Source organism: Hippoglossus stenolepis, chromosome 14, assembly GCF_022539355.2.
Source record: "Hippoglossus stenolepis isolate QCI-W04-F060 chromosome 14, HSTE1.2, whole genome shotgun sequence".
Classification (NCBI taxonomy): Eukaryota; Metazoa; Chordata; class Actinopteri; order Pleuronectiformes; family Pleuronectidae; genus Hippoglossus; species Hippoglossus stenolepis.
The window spans coordinates 5,899,515-5,923,201 of NC_061496.1; the positions used below are offsets into that span (position 1 = coordinate 5,899,515).

The following is a 23,687-nucleotide window of genomic DNA, read 5'->3' on the forward strand; positions in this document are numbered from 1 at the left end:
CTGTACTTCCAGCTGTTTTCCAGAGGCACTTGGAGCCAGTGTGACACAACTTAATATGAAACACAGTTCTACAGAACAGTCCTTATTCACTCCCTTTTCCAGCAAAGTCTCCCACTGCTGCTGCACAGTTGTTACTCAATACTTATTGTTAAAATCCCCAAACTCTAATGCAGAATAGTCTGAATAGTTTATACAGTAGAACAGGGGTTTTCCGCTGGGTCTTAGAAAGTCTAACAAAGTCTAAAATGTGACAACCTTAAATAAGTTTAGGTCTTAAATACTTTTACCGACATTCAACATTAAAGGTTCAGTGTGTAGAATTTAGTGACATCTAGTGGTGAAGTTGCGTGTTGCAGCTGAATACCCCTCACCTCAGCCTCCCCTTCCAAACATGAAAGAACCTGTGGTGGCTTCAGTTGTCATAAAAACTCAAAAGGTTTAGTTTGTCCAGTTACTGTACTACTGTACTACTGTAAAAAATGTAAATAGGGAGATAGGGAATAGTATAATATACTATAGTATAAAGTATTTAAATATAAATTACTCATTCAAGGGTAAAGAAAACAACAATTTGTACAATTTAGATGAAACACACTGGACCTTTAATGTTCATTTAACGCTACACCCATCCTTGAGTTAATTTATTATGCTCTTAAACCAGAAACCTTGTGGTTGCAATATTTATTTCCCCAGTGTAAATAGTGAGTTGGTCTCTTGTCCATCTTTTCTTTACTGTTTCTTTCTTTTTCGTTTTGGACCAAAAGGGCTATCCAGGATTACCAGGAAGTCCAGGAGACTTCGGCTTGCAAGGGGCAACCGTAAGTATCACGTCCCCGTCACCGTGTCATCACACATAGAGATTCTTTGTATTGACATGGCTGCAATTTCCATTCACTCCTTTTTTCTGAGGTTTTGGGATCGAGTCACACACGTTAGTAGTAAATGGATTATTTCTCAGTAGCTGTAAATGTTTATAGGATTTACTCTGATACTCAAACAGAAAACAAGTTTTTTGTAAACATGAAATTTAAGAAGGTGATTCGATGTGTCGGTTTTCACTTTCCCCACAATTTGGTCTAGACGGGTGTAAACAGTACGCCTCCAGCTGTTCCTTATTCAGGTGTCCTGGTGAAGCCTCTGTCGTGTTCCTATGAGATTCATTTGACTGGTGTTGATGTGGGTTCAAAGATGGATGGAGAGGTTTTGCTCTACATACGCTCTGTATTTAGAGTTGGTCACAGAGGGGATATAAAAACCTTACCGCACTACAAATGCTCATTATTTCCCAATCTTCCTTCTCTCTCGCAGGGTCCTCAGGGGCTGAGGGGCACCGTGGGCATCGCCGGGCCGAAGGGCAGGAGGGTAAGAGCTGTCATTACTTCTGGGAACATTCGCTGCGTGGGTCCATCACATGTTATGAATATGAACCTTTCAACTCAACAGTGACCATGAAAACGGCTCCCATCAGGCCTGTGGTCGTCTGTTTAGCATCACAGCTTCGTTCCCAAAACAAGAGAAAAGTCAAAGTCATTAAAACACACGCGCTTCTCCTCCCACTTGGCCCGAGCTTCTTTATTGGTGCATTTACAAGTGTTTCATAAGCCCCATGTTGAAAGACATTATGAGTCAAATGGATGAGGTGCCGTGATACTGGTGGGACACCGTGTGGCCGCAGGGAGAACGACACCTTCAGGTGAGGAGGTGGAGATAGATTTATAGATTTTAGTTGTTAAAAAAGCTCCTTGACACTTAAATCTCTGCAGAGAACCATAGTGTTCCACATCGGAACAAAGAATAGATAGAGGAGAACATTTAGTTTGAGTTTCTTAACACATCATCTTCGAATGTTAAAACTCTGAGACACCAAAGTTTATTATACTTATAAAAGTAAAATCAAATAATTTCTATTCTAGAGGAGCTCAAACGATGTGAGACCTTACAACACATCGGTCATGGAACAACCTGTAGGGTCATCAAATCATAATAATCGTGTGCATATGCAAATTTATTAAATTGATCATTTTGATATGTTCATTTATTGGCCTTTAGTTTGAAGCCGCACCCACTGTAGTGTAATGATTCCCTGTATTCTTTGCTGTACTTTCTGGGATTCAGACACCCAGTCCACCCAGTCTTTTAGTGCATTAACATTAAGATGAACCATTGTCTTGTGGCTTGTCATCGACTGTGACTGTTGAACTGTTGACTGCATGTTGCCAAGGTTTTGTCCATGACAGTAAAAGGTTGTCTGCAGTTTCTCCTCTTCTGTGGTTTTTAATACTTTTTATTTACTGTTAATTATCTCTAATCTGATGGTTTTGCTCGTCGCTTCGCTCCAGACAACCAGACTGTGCTTTGGCCAAAGCTCTTAAGTTTCAGTTAATGCAACACTAACAGGCCGATTCAGAGCCACTCTGCTTCTCACACTTCATCACTCGTCCTCACACGTCACTTTGTTTTATCCTCTATTCACGTGTTTTCTAATAGATGAACATTTTTCCAAGGAAAACATGTGGCAGCAATTAACATGCCGCAGCTTTTTTTTGGAGTGGAGAGCGCTCGCTGTGATCTCGTCTGGCTGAGTCTAATTGATCAGATGATTATTACAGCCACAGTTTTCTCTTTTTCTTACCTCTCATACAGATTTTAACATAATTTACATTTATATATTTATTACTTGAACATACGATTATTTTCTATTTACTGCTTTAAAGATAAAAGAATATAAACTCTGAATGGTCGTGCTTTCCATTCGCATACTCCACCTGCTGCTGTGAGAGCGGAGGGAACGATATTTAAACCGTGTAAAAGTCCATTACAAGAAGTTATATAACTTCTGTTGATGGTTATTCTGTTTGCAGACAGAACGTATTGTTGAAATCTTCTTGGCAAACTAACCGGGCAGTACTTGTCTATCACTGTAATTGTAATTATGTTCAGAAGCTGTTTCATTTTAACTTCTTTAATTATGTAGAATTAAGTAATTTTCAAGAGACACTGGCGAGGAGGGTCGACAAGCTACATTAGCATCGGTCAACAAAGATGCAGACGAGGAAGAATGAACAGAAAGATAACGCTGGGTTTCGTCTGCATGGGAGCGACCTGATGAGTGATCTGAGAGTAATGGGAGTCTGAAGCCAGAGGCCCAGACAGACCAGGGGCTGATAAGGTCATCAAAGGTAGAGATAGAGACGAGATGCAACCCACTAAAAGTGAAAAAGTCCTTGACGAGCAGACAGGATAAAGAAGGGAAGAGCTTTGGGTTGTGTTTACAGATCTTTATCTGTCACCTCACCTGTGACTTGCTGCTACAATGAGCGCTGACATCAGTGTGGAACCCCCCATGTAGACAAAGAATAGAGTTACTACCATGATGTTGATGTTATGCAAAAGTGAAGTGTAAATACAACATGTCCTGTTGTGTCGGATGCTTTGATGCTACCTGTATTCCTGTTCTGCTCAGTCTTTGTTGAGTGATGTTCAAAGGTGTCTCTTGTGTTGTTGTTGCTCAGGGGCCCCTGGGTCCTGATGGTCCACTGGGAGAACCAGGCGCCGAGGGCACCAAGGTAAACACGCCACCCCTGAAAACTACACCATGTGCATGTATGGGTTTGGATACTATACTTTTGCAGAAAATGTAATCTTCTGTCTGTATGTTAAAGGTTCAGTGTGTAGAATGTAGTGACATCTAGTGGTGAAGTTGCATGTTGCAGCTGAACACCCCTCATCTCACCCTCCCCTTCCAATCGTGAGAATCTGTGTTAACCTTCAGTTGTCATAAAAACTCAAAAGGTTTAGTTTGTCCAGTCTGGACTACTGTAAAAAACATGGCTGCCTCCTGATGTAAATATATGCAAAGTATTTAAATATAGAGGGAACATTCTAGGGTAAAGAAATTAACTTTATTTACTCATCGCGGAAACACTGCGTTTATTGAATAATTTGTCATAACTAATGGACAACTTACTTCATTACTCGCTCTAAAAACAAAAATAAATCGAATGCCTCTTCATTTCTTCTTTCCAGGGCGAACGGGGGGACATTGGACAAAAAGGAGAATCAGGATTCATTGTAAGTTGTCTTCCATTTAATGCATTTCAACTTGCTTGTGTAAAACTCTGTCTCTTCCATCACATATCTGTCCATTTCACGCTCACTACTCTGTCAATAAGGAAAAGAACAAATGTTAGTTTTGAGCCTGAGCTATCTTTTGGTGTAAATATATTCAAACTAATTTTGCGGTTCTTTTATGGCTGAGTGGTCAAAATGCAGTTTTACTTCTCTCTCATATCTGGACGAAGGCTTCGGGCTGTGGAGTAAATGAGAAGGCAAATTTATGTGCACCCTCGTTTATCCAAAACAAAGAATAATCATTGTCGTAAAAAAAAATCATCCTGCAGCATCTTGGGTAACAAGCGCATCCTCCTTGAAACTCAGTGGAAAAGACATGACCACATTTATTTTCAAACACGACCACAGCTTCCAGTAAATCCCTCCGGCCTCTGTATAAAAACCCTGTTTGGCCCTTTAATCAGTTTTTATATGCAGAGAGGAGCCCTCGTCTTCTTGTCTCTATCAGGTTTCACCTAAATGTAAATACTTTGTACGGCTGGCAGCTTGTTGGGAGGAAACCTGAATCTGCTGAGAATGAACAAGATGAAAAACTGATGTAGCCCGAGTGAAACATCAGCTTCAGATTTAACCAAGAGGCCTTGTTTTGAATTAGTAAAGTAATGAAGACATTTTCCAACTGAGCACAGCCAAGGAGGCAAACAGCGGATATTGGGCAAGAGGTGGGGATTTCTACAAGGCCAGAGACAAACAACCATATCCACTCGCTATCACTCCATTCGTCAGTTTAGATGATTACATCAATTAGACCTTGACAGAACTAGGATTCGAACTTCTTACTTTGAGGTGACACAGCAAAATAAAACCCCTTTTTTAGCACTCACAACAATTTGATTATAAACATGACACATAACTGCAAAGAGCAAAGCAATTAGTAGCAAATGTTTCTCCTAAAAAAAAACATTTTTTATCGAAAACATTCGTAGACTCATTCAAAGGCTTCTGACCACATTAACAACACAATATGTTTTAATCAGAGGGAAATTCTCAGAAACACCTGAAAACCATCAAACCAGGACTTCTCCGTGTGTGGTGTCATTGTAAAACCCAGAATACACATCATCAGACAGGCAGGATTCATGTGATGGAGTCGAGGTGCTGATTGAAACGTGGTGTTAATATATTGATTTTCTCTTTTCAAAGGGAAAAGCTGGCGGTCCAGGAGAGAGAGGCCCACCCGGAAAACCTGTGAGTAAAGTCTCTAATCAGCAGACTCCCTTTAACGAGAAAACATCACTGTGACCACAGCAGACAACACAGGCGTGTAGAACACCTCCTCATCCTCCTCTACCTGTAATATATATAATTATGACTCGGAGACACTCGGGAGGAAGTCGTTGTGTGGACAAGACGCAGTGACGCAGTGACGCAGTGACGCGTGACGCGTGACGCATGACGCTGGTGCTCATCAAAACACAACCTGACGCATCAGATGTGTGCGGTTGCGAGGTTTACGTCCAGTATATCAAAATCAATTTGTTAAGATGAACACAACTTAACAATATTTCCAGTTTCTGTACTTCTGAATTCTTTATATTTTGTTTGTAATTTATTTTTGACTCTTAGACTAGTTTGTTTTTTTGGGGGGTTGTGGTGAACCATGTTGGATCTTGGTGGACGAATAATCTCCATGTGATTCCAGCTCGAGCTTTAAACTGACATTATATCTTATGTCCACCTGAATGTGGTCTAAAATGTGCTTTTTAAAAATACCTTTATATCAGAGCTATATACTGCGTATTTGAGTCTAACACGTCTGTTACAACAGAGCAGGATGTTGTGTGTTTTAAAAATACACTTGTCAGTGCCCCCTGGTGGACAAATGATGTAAAGGTGAAACTATTTCCCTCCTTACCTCATTTCTGTTTTATTATGTCTTTATATTACATCTCGTCTCCACCGGTGTGTGTTCCAGCGTCAATACACGTAACCAGCTATTAACGATCGATCGTATCTGCCAGCTCGTCTATTTCCGTCCGGCTCCGGCTTGGACGTGACTTGCACGGCCCCCTGAGGAGAAACGATCTCCTGTTAACAACTACGTCAACACAAGTGCCCCAGAATCAGCACAGAATCCATGTATCCACTATTAAACCATCGAGAAAATGACAGTTTGAAGTTTTGACGGCTTGTTAAAGGATATAATAACTTCGACAGATGGTAGAAACATGCAAACAGCCGATCGAAAGCAGACTGAAAGGCAGATGGGCCGTTTTATAGTCGAGAGATGATCCAAACTGTTTTAATATCCACGGTTTTGTTTTTTATTGTGCGGTTTGTTTTTGATTAATTTACGATGACCCCGAGTTGAAGAAAAGCTCCATCGGCCGCATGTTGAAGCACTTGTTTGGCTCGTGGGATTTTCCTCTGATAAAATGTCTCTTTCTCTAATCATGTTTTGGCTGAACATGTGATATTTCAGGGTGGTTTGTAATCACAGACACACAAACACACACAGACACGTGCAGGCCTGTGCTTTCACTGTCCTGTGCAGCCGTCGGTTACACCCACACACGTACAGGACACTCATGCACACACACTTCGTACTTCACTAGTTGTAACAATAATAATAACAAACTTAATTTGTGTAGCACCTTTGATACATGAAATGCAGCTCAAAGTGCTTTAAGTACAATATAGATACAAATAAAATCATGTTAATAGGAATAAAATCATTTCAGAATGTAATTCATATAAAAGAACAGATTTTAAGTATCATGAGAACATGACACTTAAAAGGAAAAGAAATATATTTTAATTTAAAAAAAAGAAGTGCAAGATTTAGTTAGAGGCCAATCAATCAATCAGATACGTTTTATTTGTATGTCCCCTGTTCATAAATCACAATTAGTCTCATAGATCTTAACAAGGTGCGACGTCCTCTGTTCTTAACTCTCAACAAGAGTAAAACTGCCAAAAAAAACCTTATTAACGGGGGAAAGAGAGACACATGTGAAGGATCCTTCTCCCAGGACAGAACTGAACACGTCAGCGAAGGACAGAGGTCCTGAGAGACACCAATCACAAGTGGACAGGGTTCAGTTAGTCTGTTCACACCTGGTATTCAAATGCATCCTGACTGTGTCTCCTGTGACCACATGTGATCGGATCTCACTTCCCTGCTCATAATGCATTGATATTGTGACAAAAATATCAACACATGGACACAGAGGAGTGAAAATAAGCTTGATTCATTATGAAGCTGAAGCAGTCAGAATAATTCAGCTTCACTCGTGGCCCAGGATGCATTTGGGCTCACACAGCGTGAAGAATGTGGCCACATGTGTCCCAGACTTCTTCTAAATGGGATCTTGTATCAGGACACACTGAGGACGTGCATTCAGACACGTGCTCAGAGCCGAGGCCGGATGTAAATACCGGCTTTAATGACCTCGTTCACGAAGCTTACAGAGAAATTAGATACTTCCTCTCACAATTGCTTTTGTGAATAGAGGCAAACATATTTTTACAGCTTTAACTATAAAGAGTTATGTTCTATTATTGTCTAAACCCATTTATTCTACAGTTCATGGATACATTCACTATCTCATCCAACGTTTCAGTGCTCGGAGCAACCAGGTATCTCTTACACACAAATTAATAAGTCTTCCTCCGTCAGTGTCGGATTAAAATCTTTCTCAAAGTTGTGCGTCTTGTTTGAACGTGGCAGCTCGATCTTTGATCTGCAACAAAGAGATCTTACATCGCACGGAGGAGAATCCGTTTGTGCTGCATCAAAGAGTTTTACGTGTTGTGCTTGAAGGCAACACTGAAATATTAAAAGTCCCTCGTCATGTTTGCGGTTTCGTCTGTGATGATAATGATGATGATGGTGATGAGGATGACGAGAGGATGACCTCGGCCAAAGCCAGGTTCTCTCACGCTTGTTTACGGTAATGACACCAACGAATGACTGTGTTTGTTTTCCAGGGTAAAGCCGGTATTCCAGGCAGCAGCGGGGAGAGGGGACCACACGGTGAACCAGTAAGTGCTCCGTCTCCTCACTGGTGCTTTGATGTGGTTGTTTCAGGAATCGAACCGCACTCTCTGTGGAAACCCAACTGGAATCTGTAACGACTGTGAGATCATCCTCCACAGACATTTCTTTGAAACGAATCATGTTCAGAATTATTTACCGAACAGAACAGTGTTGGATTTGTCACCGGCATTTCATTTAAACTCATCACACCTCACGCCTCCCTTCTTGGATTAGTCTCCACGTTCTTGATTTTCCTGGAAATCCGCCGACCCCTCGGGGACTTCAAGAATGTCAAACAATCAGATACAAATATTTATTAGGGTAAGAAGTCTCAGTAACGCTCGGGGCGTTGTTTATGTTACGGGTTTCATCTTGCTCTTTGGCTGGATTTCAGTTTTACTCCCGTCTTTCTCAGTTTTCAGAGATTTAAACCGTAAATGTGTTTGTTTTACCATCATGTGCCAGAGTTGTGTATTATGTCTGTTCTGGTGTTTTATCTCCTGGTTTACTGTACACACTAAATTCCATAATGATATTACTGTATAAATAAACTAGAGTGCTAAAGGCTTCATGTGATTATCTCGCAGGGACCCAAAGGACCTGCTGGAGAAGCTGGACCTGATGGAGAGCCAGGCCCTGGGGTATATTTATTTTAATATTTATAACACTTTATTGATTCTTTATTAAATGGGTTTTATGTTTACGTATAACATCTTATACACGTTTCTTTTTTCCTCTGTTACATCTTTGTAGGGTGGGCCAGGTGCAGAGGGGGAACCAGGTGCCATCGGAGAGCCGGGTTCAAAGGTCAGCACAACCTTCCCTCGCACACCTGAATCTTAGAAAACATCTATCGTGTGAAACGATCAATTTGTACTTGACACAACTGTAACCTTGAGTGAACGAGCAGCTAATTGTGAATTCTAACCAGTAATTTGCGCAGGCTAATATCGGCGTGTTTGACCTCCGTGTTGGTTTGTGTCTTGTGTCCCTTCAGGGTGATGCTGGGCCTCCAGGAGCTGAAGGGGAGCAGGGACAGGAGGGGATACGAGTGAGTGCCTGCAAACAAACCACTAATCCCTTCCTTCCTTGTGTTTGGGTGAATCCGACCCGATTGTATATGAACTCCCTCTCATTCTGACGAGGACGTGTAATCCCCCTGGTCTGCAGAGAGCAGAGCGGAGGAATTGTTTTTGTCTGGTTCAACTATATGAACAGTCGTCCCGTCCTGTCCAGAGAATCACACCAGAAACGCAGTGTGTTTTATACACACACCAAAGGAGAGTGTTTTCCTTGTTGGCCTGAGGTTGCAGGTGTAACAGAACATACCTGACTAGTTAAACACAGCTCAGCCTGGTGTTAGATTACACGAGCTCTCATTCTGACGGGTGCATAAACTGATGAGCTGGAAAATTCAGTAAATTGTGCACTTTATGCATCATTAATGGTTTCTAATATACTTTTAACAACCACACTGATGATTTGGATCAATTGACACAAACGGTAATCTGAATGATTTATACCTCTATGATCTATAAGGGTTCTAATTTCATCAGAGCTATTTTCGTGGTTGGAGAATAAAAACATAAACCTATTTATCATCACACAGAAAATACCACTTTCACAATTCTCCTTAAGCAGATTTGATGAAGGATATGTTGTTGTTGTTGTGTCTTTTTCTCACATGAATGTGTTTGTAGGGTGTCCCTGGTCCCCCGGGTGAAGACGGGCCACAAGGGAAAGATGGACACAAGGTAAACGTAACAAGCCCTTGTTTATATTGACGTAACTTCACGTCTGTCTCATTAAATCGAGCATGAAAGGATCCACGTGTTTGTTTTAATGGGAGTTCTCCATATGACAAGAATAATACTGACTACCTCAGTAGATCATCTTTATTAAGGCATAGAGAATAGTTCAGTATTAAAAAAGTGAACCCAGCATACACTGCATATTATCACAATAAACAGTATGTAGAATATAATCTAATAAAGGAAATCAAAATAAAGCGTCTACACGCCCCCAGGTTGTCTGAATTATGGACCTGTCTCTGTTAGTCCTGTATCTCAGCTGAACTGTCTCTCACTCTGTTTTCGTGGCCGTCTCACTTTCTGTCTCTGTCGTCAGGGGGAGCCTGGTGACCGAGGGCCAATCGGAGAGCCAGGTGATAAAGGGATAGAAGGAGACCCTGGGCCCCCGGGACCCCCTGGAGAGCCTGGAAAACAAGGCTTTCGTGTATGTTTACGAATGACTCACGTTTTTTTTGTGGAGGGTGAAGAGAAATTGCTGCATATTTTGATATTCTCATGGACTCAACACTTATACACAGTTTAAATTGAAACCAGAGCTGATTAATTATCATTACTTGCAGAACCTTAAATACCTGCAACTGACGGAGCAGATTATTGAAATACAAACTCTTAACCAGTTAATGCCCCTGTATCCCAGTAGGGGTCAGCCTTCGCTTCAACAAAGACTTCAACCACAGTAAAAGTTACTGTTGTAGATAGTGAATTTTTTTTTTTTGCAGCGTGTGATAAGTGTCAGTAAAAGTCTGATCTAAGAGCTTGTTTGTTTTGAGATGCAGATCCAGATCTAGTCGTGGGTGTTGAGAGGCAGGAAGCTCTCTGGTGTCGGGAAGGGGGCTTCTGGGCACACATACAAAGCTCTGTGGGAGAGAAAGCAGCATTTCTCAGTTTGTATAAGTACAAGCTGACAAACGTGGTTAAACTTTTAAAGTAAATTGTTGACTATAAGCTTTAAACAACCTTAAAATGAGATTCTCTATATTTGAAATCTGCAGGACGAAATAGGTAATGTTTATGCTCAAAAAGCTGAGGAACTGATTGGACGTCTTTACAGATGCAGTTCAATCAATGCCCCTGGATTCAAGATAGATTTTTTGATTGTGTGGTAAATATTAAGTTGATCTCCTGTTACAGGGGCCTGAAGGAAAACTGGGGTCACCGGGGAACAGAGGACGACACGGGAAGAAGGTAAAGAATTTATTCGCCACCTCTTTTCAGCGGGGAGGAGTGGAATCTGGTCCAAGAACCACTGAGTCACCGTGTTTCAGCTGCCTGACTTATCACTCAGGTCAAATCTCTTACGTGTTGACTCAAGTTAGGACAAAAAAAAGTTACTGGAACCAGCTTTAAAGACAAATATCCCGGTGTGGGTTTTAGTTTTCTGTATGTAGAAAGGTGCCAGGTGTTGAATTTCCTCTGAAAAGATGCTGATGTTTGACGTGTTGTGTCTTTGCAGGGAGAGAAAGGTCCTCCGGGTCTTGTTGGTGAGATCGGCGCACGGGGAGACATCGGCCAGCCGGGCGAGCCGGGGCTGAAAGGTGCCAGAGGAACCCGAGGAACACCAGTTAGTTCCCCTTCTTCCTCCCACCCAGTCTCAAACTTTAATACACAGAGATGTGGTTGTGTTTAATCTTTCTTTTGCACTTCAGGAAATAAAGTTTAATACTCTACACTAAATGTAATTTCACATCACATTTACACTTGTGTTTATGAGAAGAGTTTGACAGCAAAGTATCACATGCTCGTCTTTGCTCCGGGCCTGAGACAGAGAACAAGAAAAGACAGGAAAGGCCTTTATTGTTTTTCTTCCTTACGGAGTCTCAGCAGAACCAGTACGACCATGTTGTGATAGGTTGTGAAAACAAAGCATCACCGATCCACAGTCTTTACTTTATCTTAACTTTCTGCTTCACTTCCAGGGTCAGCCGGGAGTCATGGGGATACCGGGACAACCGGGACTGGCCGGATACACAGTGAGTTTTACCTGTTTGTTTTATAACAACTGTAAACATGCATATATTCTGTACGATTAAAAGACATATTTGCCTGTTTCTGATCAGAAGACGTCTTCATACAGGAGAATCAAGCCTCATCCTGCTCTGCTTCAATCACTGGGGGGGGGGGCTGTTGTAGAAAGTCAAAGTCAAGAACACGGCTTGAAGGAAAATGAGCTGTTCCTCCATTATCCGTCAAATCCTGATTCTACCTTGAGGAACTAAAGACTCATGAATCATTACAGATCTCATCTCCTCATAGCTGTGGTGATTTCAGTCTCCTCCCCTGGTATCTTTGTGCCATAAGCACAACATGTCCCGCAGACATCCTGAGTCTGAGTCTGGCGGAGGGCATTGAACTGCATCCCTGCCATTCCTCTATTTCCCATTACATGTCACTGTTAATTATTCAAAGACAACAAAATAACAGGGGGAACCTCTTTTAAAACTAGCATACAAGTACAAGAGATGGAATTATACACAGGCTCGAGTCTGCAGGCTCATTTTTCCGGGCAGCTCCACTCTCTGGTCAGTGCCAGCAGACACTGGGTTCAGGTTGCATAACTTAAACAGGGCACCTCGAGTTCATTTTTGCCAGTTTGTGTGTGCGCTTGTGTACAAAGGCTTCTTCAAACTTGACTCTGGTGGCTGAGTGATTTCTGAGTCTGTGCCAGAACCCAAATCCTGAAGTGACAGAAAGTCGAGAGCGTCTCTAAAAAGGAATTGTGTTTATATCAGCCGCTGTGATTAATATGCTGACAGCCGTCACAGAGGAACTCTCGGTGCTTCTCGGAGAAAACATGCTGTAGCCAGTAGAAGTATGGCGGCTTCCTCAGGTTCAGTAACAAGCTTTCTCTTTGTAGGGACACCCTGGCAAGACCGGGCCCATTGGACCACCGGGGCCTAAAGGGGAAAAGGTAAAACGACACCTGAGCAACTGTTTAAAAGTTGAATTATTCAAGTACTTTGATTTGGTGTGTAAATGCAAAAGTGCGTCTATGCGCCACCTGGTTGCAAAACTCCTGTCTGCGTGTGTGCGCGTGTGATTGTGTGTTTGTTTGCTGCATTCCAGGGTTACCCAGGCGAGGACAATAAGACTCCAGGACCGCCAGGGCCCTTAGGTGAACCAGTAGGTCTTGCTTTCCTTTAAACTCTCCTTTCTGCTGCCTAACACGTTCTGCTCTGTTTAAGTCCGAGCTGTAAATACCGGATTGACACTTGGGGTAAAAGTTAATCCATGACCAATTAGCCAGGTTCAGTCTTTTTGACCGGCACAGTAATCACTATGGACCCTTATTATCAACCTGTGTGGCTTTTATGCTTTCTGGTCATTGCAGGCCGAGCATTTATGGAAAATATTTAACATGTTGTGGTGAAACATAAGCCGAGGAAGGTTTGTGTTTTTAAACGTCCCCTGAATAACAATAGATGTGTCATCATAACAGAAATGTTTTGTGACTCAAGAGGCTCTAATGAGCTGTTTTCAGATATGAGCTCTTGAAACTGTCTGGAAAACTGGGGCCAGAGTTTTCCTTGAGAATATGAAGAACACAGCAGGTGTCCGGCTCCTCTGTTTCAACCTTTACGAGTTAGAAACGTCATCAACGCGCCCACGACATTTTCCTGCTGTATTCTCACATGGGCTCACTTTGATGTTTTCAAGACACTTTACAAGAGGCCTGGCAGGAAAAGTTCCCGAAAATGTCCGGAGCCACCGGCTCTAGACATTTTGCGATCTCGCGCACACCTCACGTACACACGTCTGAAAACAAGTCGACTGTGAATTCATACAAAACATTTCCACGGGACCACTGAGGCCTTTTATTCACCTCACGTTACCTCCAGGATTCTGCCCATTCGAGAGCGCCTGAGAAAACAAATTGATTCCTTGACTAATATCAAAAGAGGATCAGTTCATATCAAAGAGGCTTAGCAGCTTTGCAGGGCTCCCACTTTTATAACAACACCATGACTTCTATCCACGTTGACTCGTTTCCCAGCACTGGACACTGACACAGGCCAACACAGTGTGAAGAAATCCCATCTGCTGCATGTCCACACACGTCTAGATAGCGACCTTCCATATGAGTAGTATTGGATTATCAAGTTGGCACCGCACACAGCAGCAGCAACACAATGGCCGCCACTGTTCTCGCCGCAGCTGCTGACCACGATCGGCTGAAAAGTAAAGTTCAAGGTGAAATTACGCCTTTTCACTTCATCCCAGGAAAGATCCCGACTCGTAGGTCACGTCTATACGTTTCGTGTGTGTTCGCCCGAGACGTGGCTCTTAACTCCTAAGTAGCTGCCCAGGCTCAATCCAGGCTCTGTGGGTGTACATTACGGCATGCGCTTACAGTGAGTGCGTTCATATGTGTGCATTTGTGTCTACACAGGGGCCCCCAGGAGAACGAGGAGAGCGCGGAGAGCCCGGCGATGAAGGGTATCAGGTAGACAAAAGCCATTCGATCAACACCACGAACACACCACGCAGTCACGACTCAGGGCGCTTGTCTGTTTGATTGTTGTTCGCACTCTTCTGGTGCTCGACGGAAACACGTCTCTGTTCCGATAAGGACGGACCACACATGGTGGAGAGGAGTAGAAACATTCCCAGAATGAGGCTGCTGAAATCTGCTGGTTTTGTCACTTCATGCCTGACGGGCACAGGAGTCTTTAAATCACTCACACACACACACAGTCACACACAGACACACACACACACACACACACACACACACACACACACACACACACAATTTCTAACTGTTTATTAGTTGTGTACTGATTATATTCGGAGTACTTTAATAGATTGTAGCTGCTGATACTGAGTCCTATCTGAAACCTTAAAATAACATAAATAATATTACACCGGAGATGTCACCGCCGACAGTGACAAAGATGTCTCACTCTGTTGGATTTTTGTGGGCCTGAGGAAGCACTTCACTCGTGGTTAACAGTGGATTTACAGAGCGGTGGTTCTTCTCCCATAAACTATCTCTGACGTGCGCTGACAGCTTCGTGCACAGACACACAAACTGACAGCGGCTAAGTTTAATCCGCGACGGCTGATGTGAAGAACCACCGGCAACGTTTGTTATTACAACAACAGGATAAAATGAGAAGCTGCAGCTGAGGGGTTTTTCTCCATTGATTAGCTAATGGTTATTGTCATTGGAGCAGAGTGAACCTGCGTATCCGTCCAATCTCAGAGTCTGACCTCGGTCGCCTGCTGCTGAAGCCAAATAATGTTTCACCGTCTCGTTCGCTGATTTCCACTGAAATGATTGACGGGTATGAACACCTCCGTTATATGAAGTCGTTCCAAAACTGTCAGATCCGTCCATTCAGACACAGGATGGGACGGGTCCAGCGGATTGTGTAAGAGCATCGTCTGGCTCGCTTCAGGTTCGGCCAGAGGTTCACTTGATATCAAGGGATTTTTGACAACGTTGGGAAAATATTGATAAACTTTTTTGTTGCTGCTGAATTTCACAATATGTGTTATTGGCACCGTGTGCTCCTGAATACATTTTAAATCAGCACACATCTTTTTTTATCTTGCAAATATGATGTCGAGCCCTGATTATATATTAAAATTATGTTCCAGGGCCATACTGGTACGTTTGGATCTCGTGGGGCGGTTGGACCACCAGGCCCACCGGTAAGCCAGAGAATATGTGTTGTCTGTAGTACAGTCGCTACAGTACAAAGTAGCATCAGCTGTGAAGTACTTTACTGTCATACCACTGTACCAGTAGTTTTGTGCTATAAATATTGATTTAAAAAGATTCAAAATGGTTGAAAAGGCAAAACTGGGTCATGTTCTGGGTCCTGAACAGTAGCGAGGCAAAATATGTAAATATATTTTAGCACAAGAATAGAGAAAATAGTCATTTACATCACAAAGCTTTAAGAAGAAGGTTAACTTCCATCCATCCCCAGTTACATTCATGTTGTTTTATCTGAAAACGTAATAATTCAAATGACAATATCTCCAGAGCACATCCTGCTAACAGAGTGTGTATCCAGGTAGCACCTTGGTGTTATTGTGTTGTTTGTGACTGTGTGTGTGTGTTTGTATTTTCTCTTCTTGCTTTAAGGGATCACCAGGCGTTCCTGGAGAACTGGGTCCAAAGGGAGAGATAGGACCTGAGGTAAGTCCCTGAAAATCACCTTAACGGGGCAAATTAGAGGGTAAAGGGTAAATCCTGTCACTCATGTGCTGAGTAGAAGAAACTTTGTGTCCTCGCTGCAGATATAAACCATCTCCACCACCAGGCTGCTCTTTTTGTTCCAATTAAGGATTTTACTTATAAATTGAGCTCTGACACTGTGGATAAAGATAAATCCTTCTGTTAAATGTCATAAGCATATTCTTAGCTGGAAGTCCTGGATAAGGAGGGATTTTACAAAACTTCTCAGAGCGAGGAAGGGACAGAAACTTTTAGCCTGTGAATCTGCCATGAACCAGTGAATAAGAAAACCGTAACTGGGAGCAAGTTAAAGAACCAGAGAACCCAGCCGGTCCCGCAGCCGTCAGTGTTTACCATCAATTCTAAAAAGTTGACAAGCGTAAAAAAAACGTTTTAAGAAGAAAATTCAATTCCAGGGTTACAGCACAAGCCAAGAGGCAAGCGTGGGAGAATAGTCCGGTTGTGCTGCATCGGTGTGGAACACATGTGTTTGAGCCCGAAAATGAGAGGGGAGATTACAGCTCACAAATAAGAATGTATTTCTTCTTATTATATACTTATTCTTCACTGCTGTTAGTCTTCTAACTTAAGAAACGTTCTTTTCTGCTTAAACTCTTCAGCCTCTTCAAAGACTTTTCCTTTTCCTCAAAGTTTTCACCGTTTCCAGGAGCTCTCATAAGAAGCTTTGTTTTAAAACTCATCTTAACGATGAAGAGAAATTAGAAAAACCTCCTAAGAGAGAAACAGGCTGTGAAGGAAATAGCATGAAGTTTAGAAAGCAACTGCAGAAATACGTGTTTTGATGCCTTCGTGGCCACGATTCCACTCGTCTACGTTTATCCATTTTCCCATTGATGTTTATTAAAGAGTCTTTGCTTTTGTTCTTTTATGGCTTGGATCCTGACAATTTTTTAGCTGCTGGCATCAAAGCAGACGTCTTTCGGGCAAAACAAACTTTTTCCCGAACTGACAGCTTTTGCTTTCATAGCAGTCGTGTTGTTTTGAGTCCTCAGCCTCGTCGGAGGCCGTCTGATTGCATAACTTCCATTTCCCCCGTGAAACAACGCTGAGCCTCCTTCATCAAGTTGCACGTAGCTTTCTTTCCTTTTAAATGTTCGCAGGTTTCCAGATACCCACGGACTTTCTTCCACATGTGAAACAGCTTGTATATGCAAGTGTGATTATATAACCAGAACGCTATAGAAGGGTTTCTGACGCTATGGGAGTATTTCTGTTAATTTATTCATCCTGGCCTGAGCAAAAACCTTCACATGCAACATATAGACCGAGCAGTGGAGAAATATCAGTAACTCAACAGTCTGCCAAGAAACACTGGAAACGTATGGATCTTCACTCGTCCTGTTTCAAACTAACGGCTCCAGTGAAGGACTCCATGAAGGATATCTGCAGAACTGGAGACGCAACTTATTGTATCGGGGATTCAAAGCATAAACTGAGTTATCAATGTATTTTGGGAATCTCATGAGGTGGCATATACTATTATTAAAAACCCAATGTTAGTGTTATACCACATACTTCACTTTAACCTGTGTATATTTTCTCGAGTGTCTGGACTGTAGAAAGTATAAAAAAAACTTCTTCAGGCTCGTATGTAACGAGGGCTTTAACGTCTCTGCTCCTCGAGGGCCGACTGAGATATGTAACCTTGTGTGTTTGCGTATGTTTTACTCTTCATGCTTCGTGTTTATCCAGGGCTCAGCGGGGAAAAAAGGAGCACGAGGCCTGACCGGAGCTCCTGGGATTGAAGTGAGTATCACATCGTCTAACGCTCAACGCTCAAAGAGAAACATCAGCAGGGCACCGCACTTAGAACAATAACTCAGGCCCTGAATTTGGCTCCATCCCAGGAAACCCTCACGCAAACCATCAGACCGTTAATCGGCTAAATTGGATTGTTGATGTAACAGGTATCAGAATAAGCCCGACATCAGCCACATCTTACTGTTTAGTTGGTGTCTAGGTACTTGAATTTGTTCTGAACTGACTTTCCTTAAAGTTACAAACATTTTAGTGCTTGCACACTTGCAAAATCTGTAAGTGGATGCTGACAAAAGCAAAAGATCCTGGAAAATATATATATTTTTGGTTTAGTTGATCAGGAACGCATTCATTTATTTAGACAAGAAATGTCATGTGTTGATCATGGGGTGTTTATATCTAGTGAGAACAGTTGTTTGCTCTTCATCTGTAAACGTCCCTCAGCCTGACACTGACTGTGAGTGGCATTGTCCTTTTCCAGGGGCCTAGTGGTTCACCTGGACTCGTGGGAATGATCGGATACCCAGGGCTCGACGGTCCCTCAGGAATGAGCGGTTTGCCAGGACTACCAGGAATAAAAGGACGCCAGGTAACGGACAACATAACCACATAGACAGAAATTCATATCTGAGGATATTGGGAGTTTTATGCTACGTCTCAAGTCCCTAGCACCATAAATGTAGGTCATAGTCAGAAGATTTGCTTTTATAACTGAACTTTTTAGACGACATTTGCTTTGTTCCGGGATTGAACCTCGATCAGAGACCTGTGGTCAGTGATACATCCTCATCGTAACCTTGTGACGACCTTGAGTTCACAGATTCTTTCTCAAATATATAATTTCCGGACACAGCAGTGCTCTGATGGACGGACTAGATACATTCTACAATGAATAACTGTGGTGCCTACTTGATCATTTACAGCAAGTGTATTGATGGAGTGAGTTCAGCATTATCAGCTGAAGACGATCAGTAGTATATAAAGACTTCATTTTTGAATCTGGCTGAGGCTGTAACACGTCATCTTCTCGCTCTCCCTCTCTGGACAAAAGATAAATACCAGAACATATCTTTAAAAGAAGACAGAGACATGTGGCGGAGATAGACTAATCATTAGATGTCTTGTTTGGTTTGATTGGCTTCCTCTGCTTGTGACACACTCGGTTTATTCAAATAAATGTGCAGCCAGAGCGGATTGAGATTTCATGCACGAAGGCCAAGTCCCTTCTGTCTGGCTTTCATTTACACAATATGACTGTGTAAAGGTCAAGTGAGTCTAATTTTGGCCTGTGATGTTTTTCACTTGGCCTGAAGTGGGAGAGTTTCTTTCAAGCAGAACTCCGCAGGCTCTTAAATCACACAAAATCATTTGAAAAATACACAGACAGTAAATTCAAAAAATTATTCTTCCTTTTATCCATATTATTTGTGAAATGTTGTCTTGAGCCAACAGTCTGCCTCGATTGTTTTTTGTGATATTTTAATAAGCCTGTCTGAGCTGTTGAGTTCAGTCGGAAATTCCATTATCAGTCTCACACAACAGCAACGTACTTCCACTGTGGCAAAGATACTGGAATATGGCTTCCTGCTAACCAGTTCCCATCAAACTGCTCGTTGCACTTGTTAGTCACTATTCCCATAACTGTCCGGTATTCTTTTATTTATAGTTCTCCTCATTGTCTGCTCACATTGCCAGTTGGATGCATTCGCACAGTGAAAGGGAACTTGTTTGTAAAAATTTTAAATAACGGGGAGGGAATGCAGAAGAGGAATTGTTGGAGGCAGTAGTCATTTTCAAGAAGACTCATCTACCTTTTTATAATTTTATGCACAAAGCCACAAAACACGGGAAACAATCTGAAACAATGAATATCTATACTCTTGCTTCTGTCCTGCTCTCTGTGCATGTGAACGTTTTGACGGATCAATATCAAGTCTCTGAGAAACCTTATTAAAGTGACAGTGGCGTTTTCTTAGGCAAGAGCTTCTCAGCACCTGCCGGTTCGGGGGCATCACCCCAGTAAACCTCCAGCGGTATAATCCCCCCGACTTATCCGCTCTCCTCGTGGCGATGGAGGAACAGAAGCCCGTACGCGAGGCGGCGACCCGCTCGATCTGTTATTCTAATATCAGCCGCTCGCCTCCGCCTCACCACACCGCTGATGGAGCAGGAAACCGCTGTGGTCTGCGGCGTGCGAGAGCCGCTCGGTGACAGGCAGTCAGTTTTATGGGCACACTTCAGGGGCATGCTGTCAAGAACTGTTATTACAGGCAGAGGCCGGCAGATGTGAACACTGTGGTTTGCAGACATGACTCTACAGCAAATTTACAAACGTGTTGGGGATTTAAGGAAATTTTACATCGCGAGAGCCTGCACATAATGTACATAAAGGAATTCATCATCAAGCAGTTTAGTTTTCTAATAAAATTCCAGCTTTACAAAAAGACATTAAGATCAATGTTTTGTTTTTCTTACATTAAAGGACATAACCACTGATTTAGGATGTTTTACCATATTAACTACACACAGTCCGTTTGGCACTTGGACTGAATGTTTCTTATTGGTGCAGAAAAGGAAGCTTAAAAGTTGGTGTCAATAAATTTCCAAAAGATGTAAAAATTAACCAGCTGTAAACAACACAGGGTTTTCATACTTTTCATTCTATAGTATATTTAAATGCTATATGTCTGTGAAGAGTTTCTGTCATCCAGGTCACGGATATCCAAAGAAAAGTTCAATCTAGTGCAACTGAAATTGGCTCTAGATACATGAAGACTCTTTCTTTAAATGTCCGCCCTTGGTTTGCCCTTGATATTTAAATGCAGCCACACACTGGATTGGACGTTTTCATGTGACACTGACACACTCTGGTTTACATGCAGGGTCAGAGAGGATTGCTGGGACTCGAGGGACCTGCTGGACGTCCAGGTCTCAGGGGAGATGTTGGACTTCCTGGACTTCCTGGAGAAAGAGGACCAACTGGTCACAAGGTAAATATTGATCTAATGTAATTTTAAAAAATATATGTCCTGCCACCATTTTGAATGACCTTGAATGACCCTTTGTCGTTTCAGGGGGAGTCTGGTCTGCCGGGGGACAGGGGGGCGTCAGGAATCAAAGGCATAGAGGGGGCTTCTGGGGACCAGGGCAGGACAGGTGACCCGGGACCCAAAGGACAACTAGTAAGTGTATAAGGACATTTGTGATTTAAAGCAAACTCCATCAAATAAAATACCTTAAAATAAGATTCAGTCTTGTGGACATTGTGGCAGGATTATTATTATTAATAAATATAGGGATATTGACACATACGTTCTTATCTACTTGAAATTGTTCTACAACATTAGATATTAATACGTTTTGAAAAAAGTTAAATATGCACGACGAAAACTACTCAAATTGTTATTATTAATACTCAGTAATGTTTGACCTTCATTATTTTAATGTTTATTTAAAAATTGCTGACCATCACAAAGTTGCGTAACGCAGGAACGTGCGTTTCTTTCATAGACTGAGAAACAACGAGCTCCGTTCTCTCTGTTAAGTCAGTGTATCCTTAAAAATATTCATATTTCAAGGTGAAATTGTTGCATAATGTGGCTTTAAATCGACACCAACCCCTAGAAAATTCTTATCACGGGGGTTATGAATGTATCCTTGTTGCTCTAAATATAGCTTCATGGGATTTGGTGGCCAATCTGTGGTTCGGGTTGAAAATGTGTGTGTCTGACACTTTTCCACCCTGAGTGCAGTAACAAATTATGTGGGCGAGACCAGGAATGGAAACATTGCGCCTGGTAAGTTATATAAGGTCCTCGCACTCCAGAGACCTGAGACAGAGGTGCTCCACTTCACTTATGTAACTCCTTTTATGAGAACAGTCAGTCCCCCCCAGCTATCTCCATTGATGCTCAGGGAACAGAGAGCGCACTCAGGCCCTCTGGTCAGATCCTCTTACGCTGTTCGCTGAATAGAGTTTCTCGGCCAAAGTCGCGGGGCTGAAAGCGGAGCTGTCTGGAGGATGTGATTGACTGGCTGTACAAACACAGTGTCTGCCACCCTGGAGCAGGGCGCAGACACCCAACCCCACAGTGTGTGTGTGTGTGTGTGTGTGTGTGTGTGTGTGTGTGTGTGTGTGTGTGTGTGTGTGTGTGTGTGTGTGTGTGTGTGTGTGTGTGTGTGTGTGTGTGTGTGTGTGTGTGTGTGTGTGTGTGTGTGTGTGTGTGTGTGTGTGTGTGTGTGTGTGTGTGTGTGTGTGTGTGTGTGTGTCCCAGTTCTTTTGAAATAGACATGGACATTTCTAAAGATCGACTCCCAGCCTCTCTTCTGTGTGTGTAGATCATCAAGATATGATGGGAAAATCACACATGAAAACACTTGTATGTTCTTTATGGTGTTGGTCAAATGCATAATGTCCGAGTGTTGCTGTACAAAAAGGAGATGATGCTCCTCTGTTGCTGTGACGTGATGTTTTCTCCTCTGCTTGCAGGGAGAATCTGGAGATCTGGGGATGGTCGGTTTAAAGGGGTTTCCAGGGCCGAAGGTGAGGCACTGAGGAGCGAACCAGCAGCTAAACATCCTCAGGAACAATGAGCAGAACGATAATAGAAGATGAGAGTGTGTTGTCTTCTTTAATAACATATCTTAATTCAAACAGGGGCCGAATGGTGATTTTGGATTTCGAGGATTCCCTGGCCCTAAAGGCCCGATGGGAACTCTGGTAAGTTAAATGAAAGGCAGAACCAGTACATCACAGTACTGCTGGTAATACAAATATATCGCATTACAAAAAATAAATATGACAAACTTGAGTATTCGGCCTCAATCGTACTGTTTCTTTCAGGGATTCTCTGGACCTGTTGGCCCTGAAGGAATGATCGGCCCGATGGGGAAACCTGTACGTTTCTGTGTGTGTGTGTGTGTGTGTGTGTGTGTGTGTGTGTGTGTGTGTGTGTGTGTGTGTGTGTGTGTGTGTGTGTGTGTGTGTGTGTGTGTGTGTGTGTGTGTGTGTGTGTGTGTGTGTGTGTGTGTGTGTGTGTGTGTGTGTGTGTGTGTGTGTGTGTGTGTGTGTGTGTGTGTGTGTGTGTGTGTGTGTGTGTGTGTGTGTGTGTGTGTGTGTGTGTGTGTGTGTGTGTGTTTTCACAAGATAAGTTCTCACCAGTGTGATGATATACTTTATATTACTTCATGCTGTCATTTGTCTTTTCCACAGGGGCCACGGGGTCCGAAAGGAATCTACGGTGAAATGGTAAAGTCTGATTCAAACTGATATGATAATGATTTACAGAACATATGAATACATGCTGATAATTTGCTGATGTGTGATCGTATCATGGTGACAATACGTCCTCACTGTCAAAGCACTGGTTCATTACGTTACCCGCTCAGTGTAAATGTCTGTGTTTAGAGACGCTTGTACTTTAGGTACAGTGGTAGTTTTGTATGACTGCATCCTGAGGTGGCGGCCGATCGCTGAGTCGTGGTTGTTTCTCGCCGTCTCCCACACTTCGCTGCGGACCCACTTATGTAAACACTGTAAAGGAAATGCCTTGTCGAAATGTTGTGAAATCCGCATATTCACGTCTATATCCAGTCTGTAATATAAACAGGAGAGTGATTCCCGGCTCAGCTCTGAATCCCTCTGTAATTTACACAACCACAAACACACAATGAGCCTTTCTTCGAGCCTTTTCCTCAGACACCGATGTCAAATATGTGTGTGTTGACATGAGCTACCTGAAACCCCACAAACAGACTTAATAAAGTCCAGCTGCCCCTCGTACAAGTAGCTTCTACAGAA

General features: G+C 42.6%; 1 protein-coding gene across 1 annotated transcript in view; it reads left to right on the forward strand.

Moving 5' to 3' along the window:
* Window positions 1-23,687, forward strand: part of LOC118120799 (collagen alpha-1(XXIV) chain) — an 80,362-nt gene that overhangs the window by 51,282 nt on the left and 5,393 nt on the right. The window contains exons 27-53 of the mRNA XM_035176104.2: window positions 765-818; window positions 1,309-1,362; window positions 3,513-3,566; window positions 4,027-4,071; window positions 5,275-5,319; window positions 8,062-8,115; window positions 8,698-8,751; window positions 8,864-8,917; window positions 9,108-9,161; window positions 9,811-9,864; window positions 10,238-10,345; window positions 11,053-11,106; window positions 11,375-11,482; window positions 11,838-11,891; window positions 12,776-12,829; window positions 12,985-13,041; window positions 14,309-14,362; window positions 15,523-15,576; window positions 16,016-16,069; window positions 17,822-17,875; window positions 18,369-18,476; window positions 20,770-20,877; window positions 20,962-21,069; window positions 22,377-22,430; window positions 22,545-22,607; window positions 22,731-22,784; window positions 23,100-23,135. Coding sequence (XP_035031995.2) covers window positions 765-818; window positions 1,309-1,362; window positions 3,513-3,566; window positions 4,027-4,071; window positions 5,275-5,319; window positions 8,062-8,115; window positions 8,698-8,751; window positions 8,864-8,917; window positions 9,108-9,161; window positions 9,811-9,864; window positions 10,238-10,345; window positions 11,053-11,106; window positions 11,375-11,482; window positions 11,838-11,891; window positions 12,776-12,829; window positions 12,985-13,041; window positions 14,309-14,362; window positions 15,523-15,576; window positions 16,016-16,069; window positions 17,822-17,875; window positions 18,369-18,476; window positions 20,770-20,877; window positions 20,962-21,069; window positions 22,377-22,430; window positions 22,545-22,607; window positions 22,731-22,784; window positions 23,100-23,135 — 1,704 coding nt within the window. The remainder of the gene's footprint in view (window positions 1-764; window positions 819-1,308; window positions 1,363-3,512; window positions 3,567-4,026; window positions 4,072-5,274; window positions 5,320-8,061; window positions 8,116-8,697; window positions 8,752-8,863; window positions 8,918-9,107; window positions 9,162-9,810; window positions 9,865-10,237; window positions 10,346-11,052; window positions 11,107-11,374; window positions 11,483-11,837; window positions 11,892-12,775; window positions 12,830-12,984; window positions 13,042-14,308; window positions 14,363-15,522; window positions 15,577-16,015; window positions 16,070-17,821; window positions 17,876-18,368; window positions 18,477-20,769; window positions 20,878-20,961; window positions 21,070-22,376; window positions 22,431-22,544; window positions 22,608-22,730; window positions 22,785-23,099; window positions 23,136-23,687) is intronic.